The 16065-nt window shown below is 47.4% G+C and overlaps 1 protein-coding gene across 1 annotated transcript in view; it reads right to left on the bottom strand.

Annotated features, from left to right (window-relative positions):
• The window catches only part of C1GALT1 (core 1 synthase, glycoprotein-N-acetylgalactosamine 3-beta-galactosyltransferase 1), a 145762-nt gene that overhangs the window by 54289 nt on the left and 75408 nt on the right, over positions 1–16065 (bottom strand). The window contains exons 3-4 of the mRNA XM_085630876.1: positions 11034–11273; positions 5109–5776 (exon numbers count right to left, since the gene is read on the bottom strand). Coding sequence (XP_085487002.1) covers positions 5109–5776; positions 11034–11256 — 891 coding nt within the window. The 5' untranslated portion in view covers positions 11257–11273. The remainder of the gene's footprint in view (positions 1–5108; positions 5777–11033; positions 11274–16065) is intronic.

The raw sequence follows: 16065 nt of genomic DNA, 5'->3' as shown, positions 1-16065 counted from the left end.
CTCCTGCCGGAACTGCAGCTTCACCAGCATCCGATCCGCAAATCCACCCACCGGGAAAGAACGCAACCATCTCAGATGCATTCTTCTCAACACCCGCTCCGCCCGCAAACACGCCGTTGAACTCTGGGACCTACTCGACTCAACCTCCCCAGACGTCGCCTTCCTGACAGAGACCTGGCTGAACCCTCCTCGACACCTTACATCGCCATAGCCATCCCGGACGGCTACAAGATCACCTGCAGGGACCGCACCAACGGAGTAGGAGGAGGAATCGCCATCATCCACAGGAACACTCTCAGAGTCTCGACCAACACCGACGACACCCTCAGCACCGCCGAACACCTGCACTTCCAGATCCACACTGATCCCAACACCACCCTCAGAGGAACCCTCTTCTACAGACCCCCCCGGACCCGGACCACAGTTCAGCGACTCCATCGCAGACTTCGTCAGTACTCACGCCCTCGCCTCCACAGACTACATCCTTCTCGGGGATCTGACCTTCCACCTCGAGAAGAACACCGCCACCAACTCCACCACCCTGATCGACAACCTCGCCAACCTCGGACTCAGGCAACTTGTCACAACACCCACCCACTCTGCCGGCCACACGCTTGACCCCATCTTCTCCGTAAGCTCCCACGTCTCCTTCAACCACACCACTGAACTCCACTGGACCGACCATCGCTGCATCCACTTCACCTTCCGGAAACCCACCACGCGCCATCGCACCCAACAGATCCCCCGCCGCTGCTGGAACAAAGTCACAGAAGACCAGCTAACCACCACCCTCGCCCGGAGCCCACCCACCGACCCAGACACCGCCGCCTGCAACCTCAGACAATGGATCGACGACTGCGCCAATACCCTCACCCGATCAAGAAACCCTCCAACAGACACACCAGCAAGAAAGCCTTCTGGTTCACTGAGGATCTCCAGGCCTCCAAGCAAACCTACCGAAAGCTAGAAAAGAAATGGCACTGTGAATAGACACCGGACAGCTACGCGGCCCACAAGAATGCCACCCGCAGACACCATCACCTCATCAGATCCGCAAAAAGGGCCTCCTTCAAAGACCGCCTAGACAACAACGCACACAACAGCAAAGAGCTCTTCAACATCGTGAAGGAACTCTCCAACCCCAGCTCCAACACCAACCACATCCCACCTTCGCAAGACCTATGCGACTCCCTTGCCACCTTCTTCCATCGCAAGATTGCAGACATCCACAACAGCTTCAACGTCACGACCGCCCCGACAATCACTGAGACCTCCGCCCTCACGGCCACCATCCGCACCCATCCCCTGCTTTACTGGACCAACATAAACGACGACGACACCATCTAAATCATGAACACCATCCACTCCGGATCTCCGTCAGACCCCTGCCCACACCACATCTTCAACAAAGCCAGCACCATCATGGCACCTCCGGAAAGCCATCAACATCTCCTTCTCAGAGAGCTGGAAGCACGCCGAGATCAACGCCTTACTCAAAAAACCCAAGGCTGACCCAAAGGACCTCAAGAACTTCCGGCCCATCTCCCTGCTCCCGTTCCGGGGAAAGTCATCGAGAAGACCGTCAACAGACAACTAACCCGCTACCTAGAGGAGAACAGCATCCTGGACCCATCCCAGTCCGGGTTTTGCAGCAACCACAGCACCGAAACTGCCCTCATCGCCGCCACCGATGACATCAGGGCCCTGCTGGACAACGGAGAAACCGCGGCCCTCATCCTACTGGACCTGTCAGCCGCCTTTGACACTGTCTGCCACCACACCCTACGCACACGCCTCCACGACGCTGGGATCCGAGACAGGGCTCTGGACTGGACCACCTCTTTCCTCTCCGGCAGAAACCAGAGCATTCACCTCCCCCTTTTTGCTCCGAAGCCACCAAGATCATCTGCGGCGTACCCCAGGGCTCATCCCTCAGCCCAACACTGTTCAGCATCTTCAGGGCACCGCTCGCCCAAATCGCCCGACCTCAACATCATCTCCTACGCCGACGACACCCAGCTGATCCTCTCCCTCACCAAGGACCCCATCACCGCCAAAACCAACCTCCAAGAAGGATTGAAAGCTGTCGCCGAGTGGATGAAGAACAGCCGACTGAAGCTAAACTCGGACAAGACTGAAGTCCTCATCCTCGGCTCCACCTCCTCAGTCTGGGACGACTCCTGGTGGCCGATCGCACTGGGAACCACTCCAACACCCACCGACCACGCACGCAACCTGGGGTTCATCTTCGACTCTACCCTCTCCACGACAAAGCAGGTCAACGCCGTCTCGTCCTCCTGCTTCAACACCCTCCGCATGCTCCGCAAGATCTACAGGTGGATCCCCACCGAAACAAGAAGAACGGTCACCCAGGCCCTCGTCAGTAGCAGGTTGGACTACGGTAACACCCTCTACGCAGGAGCCTCGGCCAAACTCCTGAAACGACTTCAATGCATTCAAATTGCATCTGCACGCCTGATCCTCGACATCCCTCGCTGCAGCCACATCACACCCCACCTAAGAGACCTGCACTGGCTCCCCGTCAACAAGAGGATCACCTTCGAGCTCCTCACCCACGCACACAAGGCACTCCAAAACACCGGACCAGCATACCTCAACAGACGACTCAGCTTCTACACCCCCAACTGCCAGCTCCGCTCCGCAGACCTCGCCCTCGCCACCGTCCCCCGCATCCGAAGACTGACCTCTGGCGGCAGATCATTCTCCCACCTCGCCGCCAGGACCTGGAACACCCTCCCCATCCCCCTACGGCAGACCCAGGACCTACTAACCTTCAGAAGACTCCTCAAGACCTGGCTATTCGAGCAGTAGCAACATCCCCCACCCACCCCCCAGCGCCTTGAGACCCTCACGGGTGAGTAGTGCGCTTTACAAATGTTCTGATTGATTGACTGATTTTAGTTCAAGTGCGGATATTCTGATGGTTTTCCACAAATTAGTTGGAGTCAGTTAGAAATGTACTTAAGTAAGATGGAGAAGTAGCAAGGTGAGAGATGAGTTCAATCTTTAGGTTGTCGAAGGAAAGATCTTTAAACGATATGAGCTTCTTTTTTGTAGTAGGCACTGACCAGTTCGATGGGGCCAGTGAGGTGGTTGGTTCAGTTTCTCCAATATGAAGAAGTACATAACGTGTGAACTAATCCTGTTTTGTCATCCTGGATTTTGATGGTATATTTAAAGCACTTGGCCATTAGCTGGCACCAACTGGGGACTCAAGACGAAAACAACTGCCAGGTATTAGAACATGAGAATGGTACAACACCTTCTTCAATCTGGTATGGATCCATCCAAAGTACTAGAGGGGAGAGACTAAGGGCCAGATTTAGATCTTTGCGGACGAGTTACTACGTCACAACGGTAACGGATATCCCGTCTTCTAAATTATAAATCCCATTAAAGTCTATGGGATTTATATTTTGGAAGACGTGATATCCCTCCGCCAAGATCTAAATCCGGCCTGAAGTCACTTCTCGCTATGTTTTTTTCCAGGACCTGGTATCAGTGCTTTGGTTTTTTCCAGGACCTTGCATCCGCCCGGTCATTTGCAGAGAACAGAACATTTTAATTCTGGGAAAAAAAAGAGATTCATATTACTTAACTTATAAGCATGGGCCAATGTCAAGTTACATACCCAGAGACCTCTGGTCCTGTTCAGACAGAGTAAAACAGTGTTAACATGCTTCTTCTGGTTTGAACGCTGATTCAAATCAAGTCAGACTAAGGTGAAAAAGGCAAATGTACAGTGACGGACACAATTTATTCTAGATGCTGCAGTTTAAACAGTTTTTTCATTGTTTTCTCATTTGTAAAATAGGAATTTAAAAAGTAGAAAAAGAAGGTGTTTTGCATTAATGCAGACATTAAGAGTTGTCTTGTAATTTTAAAGGTGAACTTAGGGAAGTATTTTTAGATATGAATGTAACTGAATGTATAGAACTAACCACTAACAGAAGTGGGTGTTACAAAAAGAAAGCAATTTAAAATCCAAGGACAAAACTAGGACCATACATTGGGATTGGAGTGCATGCAAAGGCACAAAGAATGCAAGTGCAAAGTTTAAAAATGCAAGTGCAAAATTGAATAATGATGCGAATACCAGAAAAAGAAAGGTTTCAGAGTTCGAAGTACGTAAAAACTGAAGGTTACATGTTTGTTTCCTAGAGGTTTTCATTTTTCAGAGGCTGAAAGGTGAAACAACAGATATGAGTAATAATAAAATATGGGATTTGTAGACAAAGGACTGTAGCATAAAACGTTGTTTTATAACCTGTTTTTGTATAGCACGTAGTAGGGAGTGTCCTGCTTTACAACGCTTTAAATTATGCATTCTTCGAAAAAATGTAAAAGTGATGTCAAAGATGAAGACCATGATTTTCAATTGGTTTTGTGTGTGTGCAAACCCTCACTGTAGGAAGCAGTCACACGCAGTGGCACCCCAGGAACTTACTTTAGTCCCTAATCCATACGAGACTTTGCTGCATGCTACCACATCCTATCAAGACATGCCACAGGCTCCCGCATACGGTCCAGTGATGTGCCACATACTAACCCACACCGCATAGGTTCCAACCTGTCAGAGATGTAATGACGCCCTGAGGTTCATGTGACATCTAAATGGCCCTACACATAGTCCTGGCAATTTTGCAGGTGGGTTGCACAACCCAAGCACTGATGGACAGCACAGGATGTGGGGTGCAAGCACCCGGAACCGGTCATGGATTGTGTCTGCATCAGCGTAAAGTCCTGACGTTTTTAAGTTGAAGGGAAAAAAATTGCTTCTGGTTAAATGCAAAAGAATCCTCGACCCTTCCTGATGTGACCACGAATGACAAGCAATATGCCAAGGTGTTGCTATTCTTCAAATTAATGGTACTTGCATAAAACACATTTTTAGTAACTTGAGCAGGTGCATCGAGTTGTTGTGATGGGTGATATGACAAACTCGGTCTGTGAACTTGCCACTCACAAAATTGTGTTTTCACGGTGCTCACAGCTTCACACCTCAATCTGCGGTTGTTAGAAGCACACTCATTTTGCCAGCAAAGACTGCACATTTGAAATCAACGAATTATGAATGCAAATCTTACCTCAACCGGAGGATAGTAATTATAATTCCAGTACCAAAAGTCTTTTGGTAAATAGTCCCTAATTATAAGGTGCTCTGGAACAAAAGGGTGGAAAGTTTCTTTTCCAAGAGGGTCTCTGGAATCGCCAGCTTCTACCTTAATGTTCTGCATACACTTGCCTAGGGCAAGATCCTCCACGGAAGAGCTGTGAGTGCATGTATTCTCCTTAAATGCAGTCACAAATCTCCGCAGAGCTTCTTTACTCAACACATACCCAGCGCCTCCACTCATATAACCCTGCTTCACAAAAGGTTTGAATTTCCTCCCAAAATATAAGGGTTTTTCCGGGTCGTGTTTGGATAGAAGCCATCTCAGATTATCCAGCACAACGTAGGTATCGTCGTCAGCTTTCATGAACCAGTCAGCGTCGTCCAAGTGATGGTCATGCACGTACTGGAAGGCTTTGATGGTTTTCCAGTAGAGCTGATCCCGGCCCTCTTTTGTTTCTAGCCCCACAGTTGGGAAGTCTTTGTCCTCCACTGAACTCATAAACAGCACTTTATTACAGCGTTGAGCCCAGGTCGCCTTCGCATGTCTGGTTTTCTTCTCCAGATTCTGAGGGGCAGTCATCACCCAGCAGAGGACGCGGACATTCTTAAAAAGGCCATCAGCAAGATTTCGATTCTCATCTAAAGAATAAAAGAACATTCTAATCAGGACACTATTACTGGAGACTTTTGAAGTACCACTGCATTGATAAGGCGAGATGCAGACCATATGTGTGGCCAGGGAAACGACACCAAAGTAGCACCGCTCACCGAGTTTCAGATAGGGTTGCATGATGGGCTCCCTCCATGTCGATGAGCAAGGCTATACACCAGTGATTCTTAACCATATGACTTCTGTGGACCCCACTTAATCATTACTGGAATCCGGGGCCCCTAAAGAGTCATTACTGGAAACCAGGAGCACCAGTTTAAAGCAATGCTGATGATTTGAACCGCAAAACATTACTAAAAAATACAGAAACAAGCATTCAAAAAATACACAACGAAATATTTTATTTAATTCACAAACAAGGAAGGGTGTGGTTTTTCTAAAATCAACTGAGGCCACCTATCTTCGATACTATATTCGGTTGATCAATTTGTATTGCTCCCACAAATTAATCTGAGGATACCAACGGACTTTTTAGCCTCTAATTTCAAATGTGGCCACATTTATAGAACATTTCCTATTTTACTTAATTATATACACTTTAATCATCTATTAATATTATTTAATTTTCTAAGCAGTCACAGACTGCCTTTATAGGAGTCATGGACTCCCAGGTGTCCACGTACTACAGGTCAGGAGCCGCCGCTATAGACTGCTCAGCTGAACGCTAAACACCTATTCCCCGTTTTCTAGATCTCACTTCTATACTCTTCTCCATGTCTATTTCTACTTCCGAACCTCTTCCCTCTTCTCTGTTCTGCTCTACTCTACTCTGCCACCCCTGCAAAGAGTGCTTTACGGAGTTCAAGTGTATTGATCAATTGAGACTCTAAGGTTAAAGTTGTATCTTCTTTGATATTCCATCTTCTCCTCCCATTAGTGTTTCCCATTTAGGTTTCTCTTCCTACCTGGTCATTGACTCAATTGAACCAGCAAATTTCGGTGAGCCCTGAGGATGAAAAGAGTGGACTCAGTCAGAGTGATTCTGTGGAGGCTAGGAAGCCAACTGTGAGAGTGGTGGGAGGCAGGAGTGGGGTGAAAAGAGATGAGGGTATGTGCAGAATCGGGGACACTACATGGATTGTGGGAGTCAGGCTTGCTGGAGCCGCTGGCCTGAGATGAGATCTGACTGGGAGATGAGGGAAGCTCTGGACTGCTACAAGCTGCTGTACCTGGCGGCCGCAAGGGCCAGGAGAGCTATACAGACAATGTAGCCACTGGCACTACACCCATCACAGGGCTGTGGGCAGCAGGTACGTGGGACATGGAGTATGACTTACAATCATGCTTTTGGGATCTTGTAGATGTATTTCTCTAGGTACTGCTTCACACCATCCCAGCAAGTGTCCGCACATATGGGGACGAGCCCAACATGTCTCCGATCTTTCTGAAGAGAAAGTCAGCATGAAAGTGAAGTGTTTACATACCTTGCTCTACCTTGAATTGATAGGGTTGGAGAGAAAGGGCAGTCTTTTATATGCTCTTGGACACGGTGGATGTTTTTTCAGTAAACTTCGGGAAAAGTGGAGGAATCCATGAATAGAATCTTTTATTGCAGTCCGATAACAACCTGCGTCAAGCATGGCCTTCACGAAGACCCCACTGATCTTTACTGAATAGGTAAAGGGAAGCAGAGAAGAACCGACAAGAAAAAAATGCACATATATTGCTACTATTTCCATCCCATTGTCATTCAGATGTAGGCACGGTTGCGTCATGTATTAACATTTATAAAAATTTAAGGGAGGATAAAGAGGCAAGCTACAACTAGAGCTTCAAGGTCTAGATGTGGGCTATAGCAAGCTACTGCCTGTGTGACAATATTATTATTTAAACAGAGGTACTAGCGATCAAATTTACAGCAAGCTAAGATCGAAACAGGCATGAGGAAGTCCAGTGGTTTTGGCTTCTGCATGGATTAAAGGAGTCTACAAGAGTCACTAGCATTCACAGCCTAGCTTTACAGCAGGAGCATAAGAACTAATGACAGAGAGAAGTGGTACAGCATGGCTCGTAGCACAGTACACACGCAATTCTCCCCCCATAATACTTTAAGGAAGGATAAATTAATTAGAGGCTCCTTTTGCCATTATCAACAGGTGGCAAAACAGATAGGATACATTTTCACTTTCTGAAGGAGAAATCACCAGGGCCCAAACACTTGCATTAAGACCCACTAAGAAGTGGCCCTGCCTCTGCCTTAATTCAGGAAGGACCTCAAGTCATGGATCTTCGACTGAACAGCAGACACCTACCACCCACGCCTTGAGACCCTTACGGGTAAGTAGTCACGCTCTACAAAACCTTGACTGAATGATTAGGAAGTAGCCTCCAACTACTGTCTGCCAGTTCCCGCCTCCCAACTGATGACCCGCGTCACTGGTCGAGTATGAGGACGTGATCGCCAGGGAACTGGACCTGGGAAACAGTGAGGGAAAAGCAATGTAAGACCAATGGCAGAAGGAGAAGCAGGAGCTAGGTGCTATTGAGAATTCCCAATAGCGGAAGATGGAAATATAACAGAAGCTATGGGGGGGCAGAGTGGATGCGAAATCTACACACACTTAAAGGAGACCAGGGGCAGTAAAGAGACACGATTGTGAGTTTCCTTCCATTATAGAGGGAGCCAGGCAAACGGGAGGCAGGGCATGCCTTCTTTTGTAAGAGCAAACACCAGATGATGTACGGAGTGCTGAAACTTTTCACTCACCCCCCCTCAAGAGATCTGGGTTAAATCCATTGTTCTTTTGCTCACCATGCCACCCCAGTTTAGACCCAGCCATATACAAATCAGTCTTAAACCATGGTGAGCAAAAAAACGAGGGATTAAACACAGATCTGTGACAGGGGGTGAATGTTTGATTAGTTCAGCATTCTGTCCATCATCTGTTCTTTTTTCTTCTTTGGTTGGAGGGAAGGAAGTAGTGACAGAAGGATATTGTGAAGCAGCTAGTTGCGTCTGTATCTTGAACACCACTGCAACATAGTGATGTAGGAGTGCCACTAAAGGCCAAAATGTAATAACAATAATATGGTCAAATCAAGCTACATACTACTAAGAAAACTGATTAGTTTCTATTTGAGAGACAAGCAAAACGTCTTCTCCATGTTAGGCTGAAAAGATGATTTGTATAGCGCGAACAGTAGATCAGAGCGCTTTACATGACGAGTAGGGTATCAATTGAACAGGTAGACAAATGATACATGTGTGCATGACAAACATATATAAAGGTACATAGAGTAAAAAGCTTGATCTCAATTATAGTCGGTAATAAGATGGTCAATCGTCATAGAGAAGTTAATATGGTTACATTTCCATAGGCAAAGATAAATTGTCTTAGGGTAAAAACATAGTCAGCAAAAAAGAATTTGCTTCCTTTTTGCAGGTGGTGGAGTGTTGATGGCAGGGCAAGGCAATCTAAAATTCTTACCTTGCAACTCAGCGAACAAACACGCAGGTTAATCACAAGCATTTGCAATGCAATAGGTCTCGCATTTGCAAAATTTTAAGCTACTGGCATTGTAAATCACAATGCCTTTTATTTATCTGTTTTCAAAACCAACACATAGATAAAAGGTTTGTCATTTACAATGCCAGTAGCTCAAAGTCTCGCAAATGCGAGACCTATTGCATTACAAATGCTTGTTATAGACTACCACTTCTATAAAGTGCAGTGATATAATCAAATGTTCTAAAAGAAATTGGTTCTCTGTGTTAAAGACACAGTCTTTTTTTTTTATAACAGTGCATCATATTTTTAACATGAATTTTGTTGCATGAATTACATGCCACATATTTTGATGACTCGGCTCTTGCTCTTAGAGCCAATCCAGAACGCCGGCTCGACTCCCTTTATTAATTGGCAGGCATCCCCAGCTGGAGGTATATTTTGTCAGCCAGTGCTTTGTCTGTGTGACCCTCTGTGCCTTCTCACTCGCCCTGCAGTGGCCAGTAACCTACTGCAGCGTAACTAGCAATTACCACCGCCACCCTGCGCTGACAAGGGCCGAGTGGCGGGTAGGCCTGTGGCCAAACACTGCACATCTGGAGTGTAAGTAAACGCCATCAGAGCTGGGGGGGGGCCTGCAGTTCTTTCCAGAGCACGCGTTTTATGGCTCAATTGATAGCTAGCCTCCTGGTCTCTGACTCCTAATACATTTTGTTCTCATTTGTGAGGAGTCTGTCCAACAGCCCCTCCCTTTGGCACGAAATATATTGAGAGCGCCGTGCTTTTGTCTGTCAACAGCACAACCCTATTTCAGTGTTTTATATCTTGTCCTCGTGCCCCCTCTTGGCCTCTGCAGGGCGCCATGCATACAAACTGGTGAGGTGGAGTGGCCCCGCACCCAAGCCTACCTCTGAAGTTAGTATGGTCATGGGAAATGGGGCACAAAAAGCAGCTGTCTACCCACTGTGCGTGTGTTAATCAGCATGCAGCTGAAGGAAAGAGGGGGCTTTAGCTTTAATATGGCGCACTCGCGTATTTCTTTTGTTGTGTACTCGGCACGCAAACATTGTTTTTAATTGAAAATGACAACAATGGCGCCTGTGTTATCTATTTCAATTAAAAAAAAATACTGTTTGCGTGCTGAGAACAAAACAAAAGAGATGCACTTCAATTAAAGCGTGGCGGGAGGAGGCTGTGGGCAGCGGCCGCCACTGTGTCAATTTCAGTTATAAAAAAAAACTGTTTGCGTGCCGAATACACAACAAAAGGAATGCACTGCAATAAAAGCGCGATAGTAGGAGGCTGTGGGCGGCGGCCGCCACTGTGTTAATTTCAATTAAAACTAGCAGCTCTGGCAGCAGGAAGTGATGACTCGCCACTGCGCCATGTCTCACACTTAAAGTGAAAGCGCGATGTCGAATGAAAAAAAATGTAGTGCTTACTGACTAGTTAAAGGAGACAGTGTAACACCGCAAGTAAAAGATCCAGTCCGGATGGGCGGGGCCAAAAGGAGACAGGGAGGTAACAAAGCCTCATTTACAATCGAAAGCCAGCGTTAGGCATGGACGATAATGCAAGCCAATGGAAACAAGGGACGGGGCTTCAACTCCACTTGAAAAACTCACCCCACTACAATATGCCTCGCAGAGCGAGTAGCGAATGCGCGCTTCAACGCTGGGCGAGACCTAAAAAAATGAACATATCCGGTCACGTGCACAAAAATTCTATTGCGGACGTTATTTTTTAAACTGCTCATTCCAGTCAGACTTAAGTAAAATACCTTTATGTTGTTCGACATCTGCATTGAAGTTCATCTGCCCCACGAGCTGCTCACTTCCGGTATCTTCGGAATGTCTTCCATGAGGGTCATTATGCAGAACTTTAGCTGGATTGCTCGGCTTCTCCTCAAGCACAACGGTAAACATCAAGTGGCAAAAAATGAATCCCACTGCTAACCCCAAGGAGAAGGTAGTTACATTTAGGATGAATTTAATCGGTGCCATTTCCTGAAGGCGGATCTCTGGAAGTACAAACGTGACAAAAAAATTACTGAGAACTACATATAACATTTAGTTGGAGCTAAACATTTAAAGCCAACATTGAAAAAAAGCGAGTCAAGATCACCATTCCATATGCTCAAAGATATACACATGGTGCCATTTTTGCACATGGGTGCCAATATTGTGCAACAATGAATTGCTCTGGCACCGCCATGCCCTTTCAAAAGGGCTTGTAAGAACAGTCTAGATACATGCATCAGGTCATTAACACTGTAGGAGTTTCTGTTCACGACCTTCATCTCCCAGTTGCTCATTATATCTCAAGAATGTTTAATTGTGCTGCAGAATTTATATAGTACCTCATGTGCAGGACACGGCTGAAAATCGCCTCGATTCTTACTGGGTGCCATTGGGGAGAGCTTGCTTGGCGGGCTGTCTTGAAATTACCCCTAATCGAAAGGTGCTGAGTGAGGTGTGTGAGGTTGGGAGATTTGTCCCCATTGTGGTGCAACAAACATGTAGATTCTATCAAGCATGGGGTGCCGCAGAAAAGTGTACGCAAAGCCGCAGATGTGCAGGCAAGTACCCACCATTCTGTGTGTTTTAGCAGTGATCGGTTAAACAGAATCATGCAAAAGGAAACAGCCAGCTTTCTTAGCTCTCCGAAAATGAAGATGGTTTTCACTTCTTCTTGAAGCAACAGAGTTCTGTTGTCGCTTATCCAGGTTGAGAAAGAGCATCAACCATTGCAAGACTTTTTGAAGGAATTGATGGGCAGGAGTGGGGCAAACCTATAATGCAGAGATCTAGTTTGGCAGTAGGCGTTCAGTTTACGTTGAAGGTATAGTGGTGAAGTACAGTGAAAATGCATGGTCTTTATCAGAAACAATCCTCCAACCACATGTGTGATAACACCTTGCTTGTGACAGCAAATATCATTCTAATAAACAAGCACCCATCTGGCACCTCTGCTATTCCAACCAAACGTTAATAGGCTTCACTAATTTGTACTAAATATCAAATGGGGCAAGAGGAGCTCAGAAGAACATCTGAGGTCTTAAAACCCAAAGACAGCTGAACACATGGCTTTGTAATCAATATGGGTGATATCAACAGTGAACTGTGTATGTAAATTCACTAAATATGCAGCTAAAGGGAAGTTAAGGATGACAGGGTTGTTCTGGGTGCCAATACTGGCTACAACTGAAAACCTAAAAAGATGTGAAATTCAAATGTTACAGTCCTAACTTAACAACCCCCATCGTCATGTGTGAAAGATGGAAAGAAGTTATGAATGAGAGACTGTGGGAGCAGAACTGTGTAAGAGTTGGTATGGTTTGTATATTCCAGCCTGCTCTCTCTATTTGAATTAACTTGTTCTTAGTCATTAAGCATATAATGCTAAATTTGATGTGCTCATTTACAAGACTCCAAACTTATACAACAAGCACTGTTATAGCCAATAGGTCTCGCCTTTGGAGTCTTATAAGTGTTTAGGGAGAGCTATTGACTTTGCCAATGTGTTTAAACTGTGCTGTAGAGAAGTGTGGCTGCTGTGCAGCATGCTGAAAAGTTGTAATAAAAAAGTGTCAGAAGCATTTTTGTTACCTTATATATAACCAAGGAGGCATTATGTTCAACAGAACGACCATATTAAAAAATGTATGTACAATAAAAAAATTCCTCATTTTTCTTTTGTTCTTGCAATGCTGGCAACTTGTTTTTGCCTATTCCAATGGTTGTTTGTTAAAGTTTTTTTTTTGAGGGGGCATAAACAATTGAAGGTTGAAGGTTGTGAACTAGTACCTGTATTAGAACACTAGCAGCGGGCAGACGCTAGGGGAGAATCAACAGATGGCAGATTCTGAGAGCAGGCTGAGGTGGTGTTGAGTGATGTTGAGGTGGTAGTGGTGGTGGTGACTGGTGCTGAGACAATGCTGAGGTGATGCTGAATGATACTCAGGTCTTGCTGAGTGATGATGATGTGGTGGTGTACTATTGCAAAGGCGATGCTGAGTGATACTGATGTGGTGTTGAGTGATGTTGTGGTGGTACGGAGTGATGTTGTGGTGGTGCTGAGTGATGTTGTGGTGGTGCTGAGTGATGCTGTGGTGGCGCTGAGTGATGCTGTGGTGGCGCTGAGTGATGCTGTGGTGGCGCTGAGTGATGCTGTGGTGGCGCTGAGTGATGCTGTGGTGGCGCTGAGTGATGCTGTGGTGGCGCTGAGTGATGCTGTGGTGACGCTGAGTGATGCTGTGGTGGCGCTGAGTGATGCTGTGGTGGCGCTGAGTGATGCTGTGGTGGCGCTGAGTGATGCTGTGGTGGCGCTGAGTGATGCTGTGGTGGCGCTGAGTGATGCTGTGGTGGCGCTGAGTGATGCTGTGGTGGCGCTGAGTGATGCTGTGGTGGCGCTGAGTGATGCTGTGGTGGCGCTGAGTGATGCTGTGGTGGCGCTGAGTGATGCTGTGGTGGCGCTGAGTGATGCTTACCTGTGATCTTGAGGGGAGCCTCGCTGGCTTTACTAACTGGTTAGACAAGTCTATGACCTTGCTGGCTACTCCCACCTCCTCTCGGTCCTCGAGAGTTTCGCCATCAAAGCCCTGGTTTTCGGCTGAGCTGCGCGCGCTTAAACAGGATTGCAAAAAGCTGGAACGGATTTGGCGTCGCCGGGATTACTGTCCTTTGGCTAAGGCCGCTTTGAGGGTTAGTCAAAAGATCTATTACTCTGCCATCTTCCAGGCAAAAAAGCAATATTTCACCGAGCGTATTGAGCAGGCCTGTAATAATTCGAGGGAGATTTTCCACATAGTGCAGAGTTTTACATCTCCTGCCGCTCTCAACTGTTCGGGCCCGGCCACGGATGGCTGGTGCAACACCCTCTCCTGTTTCTTCTCGGATAAAATCCGTTTGATACAGCAGTCCCTGCCCGTGTGTGCGGCTTCCCTGGTGGAAGATGGACGGACTGCGCCTCTCCAGGGTGCTTTGAATCACGCCCTGTCGGTCTTCTCTCCTGTTGATCTCTCTAGTTCTCTGAAAATACTTAAGGGTCTCAAGTCCGGTTCGCCCTCGGATTTCTGCCCAGCCAGACTGCTGGCAGCAGTTGCGGAGACCATCAATCCTGAGGTCAATGCCATTATTAACCTCTCCCTTGGGGAGGCTTGGGTTCCGCCGGAATGGAAACAGGCCAAAATTCTTCCTTTACTGAAGAAACCGTCCCTTGACCCTGCGCTGCCTGGCAACTACCGCCCAATCTCCCTTCTCCCCAGCCTAGCTAAGGTCTGTGAGAAGGCAGTGACCAGACAACTCTCCGAATTTGTGGAAAGATCTGAGGCTTTGCACCCAGCTCAGTCTGGGTTTCGGGCATCTTATAGCACGGAGTCAGCGCTAGTTGAGATCTCGGAAGCAATTCGGGACGGCTTAGATGTAGGTGGCAGAGCAGTTTTGGTGATGCTTGATTTGTCAGCAGCATTTGACACGGTGCCGCATGCCAGACTGCTCTCCCGCCTCTCTGAGATTGGGGTCTCTGGCTTGGCTCTGGCCTGGCTGAGGTCTTTTCTGGAGAGTCGTACCCAACAGGTTTGGTTGCCGCCGGAAGCCTCTTCCCTGCAGGAGGTCTCCACAGGTGTCCCCCAGGGCTCGTCCCTTAGCCCCCTCCTCTTTAACATCTATGTTACTCCTCTGGTTTTTATGGCCGAGAAGTTGGGGGCTAAGGTGATAGCCTATGCCGATGACACCCAGCTTCTTTTCACCTGGGGCAAGGGGGATGATTCCGTCTTGCCTGTGCAGAAGTGTTTGTCTTCGGTATTTGGTTGGCTTGCTAGAGCTCAACTCAAGTGCAATGAAGACAAATCGGAGATCCTTCTTTATGGTAACTTCCCCTTGGACTTCAGATGTAAGATCTGGCCCCCGGATTTCCCCCCTCCTTCTTCTAATGGGAGCTCCGCTAAAAACCTAGGAGTCTGGTTTGAGGATAATCTTTCATTTTCTGTCCAGGTGAAGAAGATCTCGGGCGGCTGCTTTGGCCTTCTTAAGGTTCTTAGGAGTTTTCTCCCTCTTCTCCCTAGATCTGCCAAGGAAACGGTTGTTCTATGCCAATGCCCTATATGTTGGCTTACCCGGCTATTCCATGAACAAACTACAAGTGAACCAGAATGCGGCCGCAAGGCTGCTTCTTGGTATCGCTAGAAGTAGTAGTGTTCGCGCTCATCTTCATGCCCTGCACTGGCTTCCCATGGTTGAGAGGGTTAAGTTTAAAGCATTGGTCATTGCCCACAGAGCCCTCCACAATTTGGGTCCCATCTATTTGCAGAGGCGGTTTGCCTTTTACGCTCCGACTAGAGCACTACGCTCCTCAGCTCTTTTGTTGGCCAGGGTTCCGCGCTTCTCCCGGTCCAGGATATGTGGCAGCTCGCTTGCGGTCAAAGCCACCGTGGCTTGGAATGCTCTCCCATTTTTCCTGCATAATACTCAGGACCCACTCTGTTTTAAGCGTCTCCTTAAAACCCATTTGTTTCCATAGTTTTCTACTCTGTTTCTCCTCACTTGGCTTCGCGCTGGGACACTCTTCGGAGTAACTATTGCACGTTATAAAAATATCTAACATAACATAACATGCTGGGGTGGCGCCGAGTGATGCTGGGGTGGCCCGAGTGATGCTGTGGCAGTGCATAGTGATGAAGGGGGAGTGAAACATAAGGTGATAGAGTAAATGTAGGGGGGGGGGGGAAGAGAGAGAGAGAGAGAGAGAGAGAGAGAGAGAGAGAGAGAGAGAGAGAGAGAGAGAGAGAAAAGAGAGAGAGAGAGAGAGAGAGA

The sequence above is a fragment of the Triturus cristatus genome, chromosome 10 (assembly GCF_964204655.1).
Source record: "Triturus cristatus chromosome 10, aTriCri1.1, whole genome shotgun sequence".
Lineage (NCBI taxonomy): Eukaryota > Metazoa > Chordata > Amphibia > Caudata > Salamandridae > Triturus > Triturus cristatus.
The sequence above is the reverse complement of the archived record's forward strand: the minus strand, read 5'-3'. Positions and strand labels throughout refer to the sequence as shown.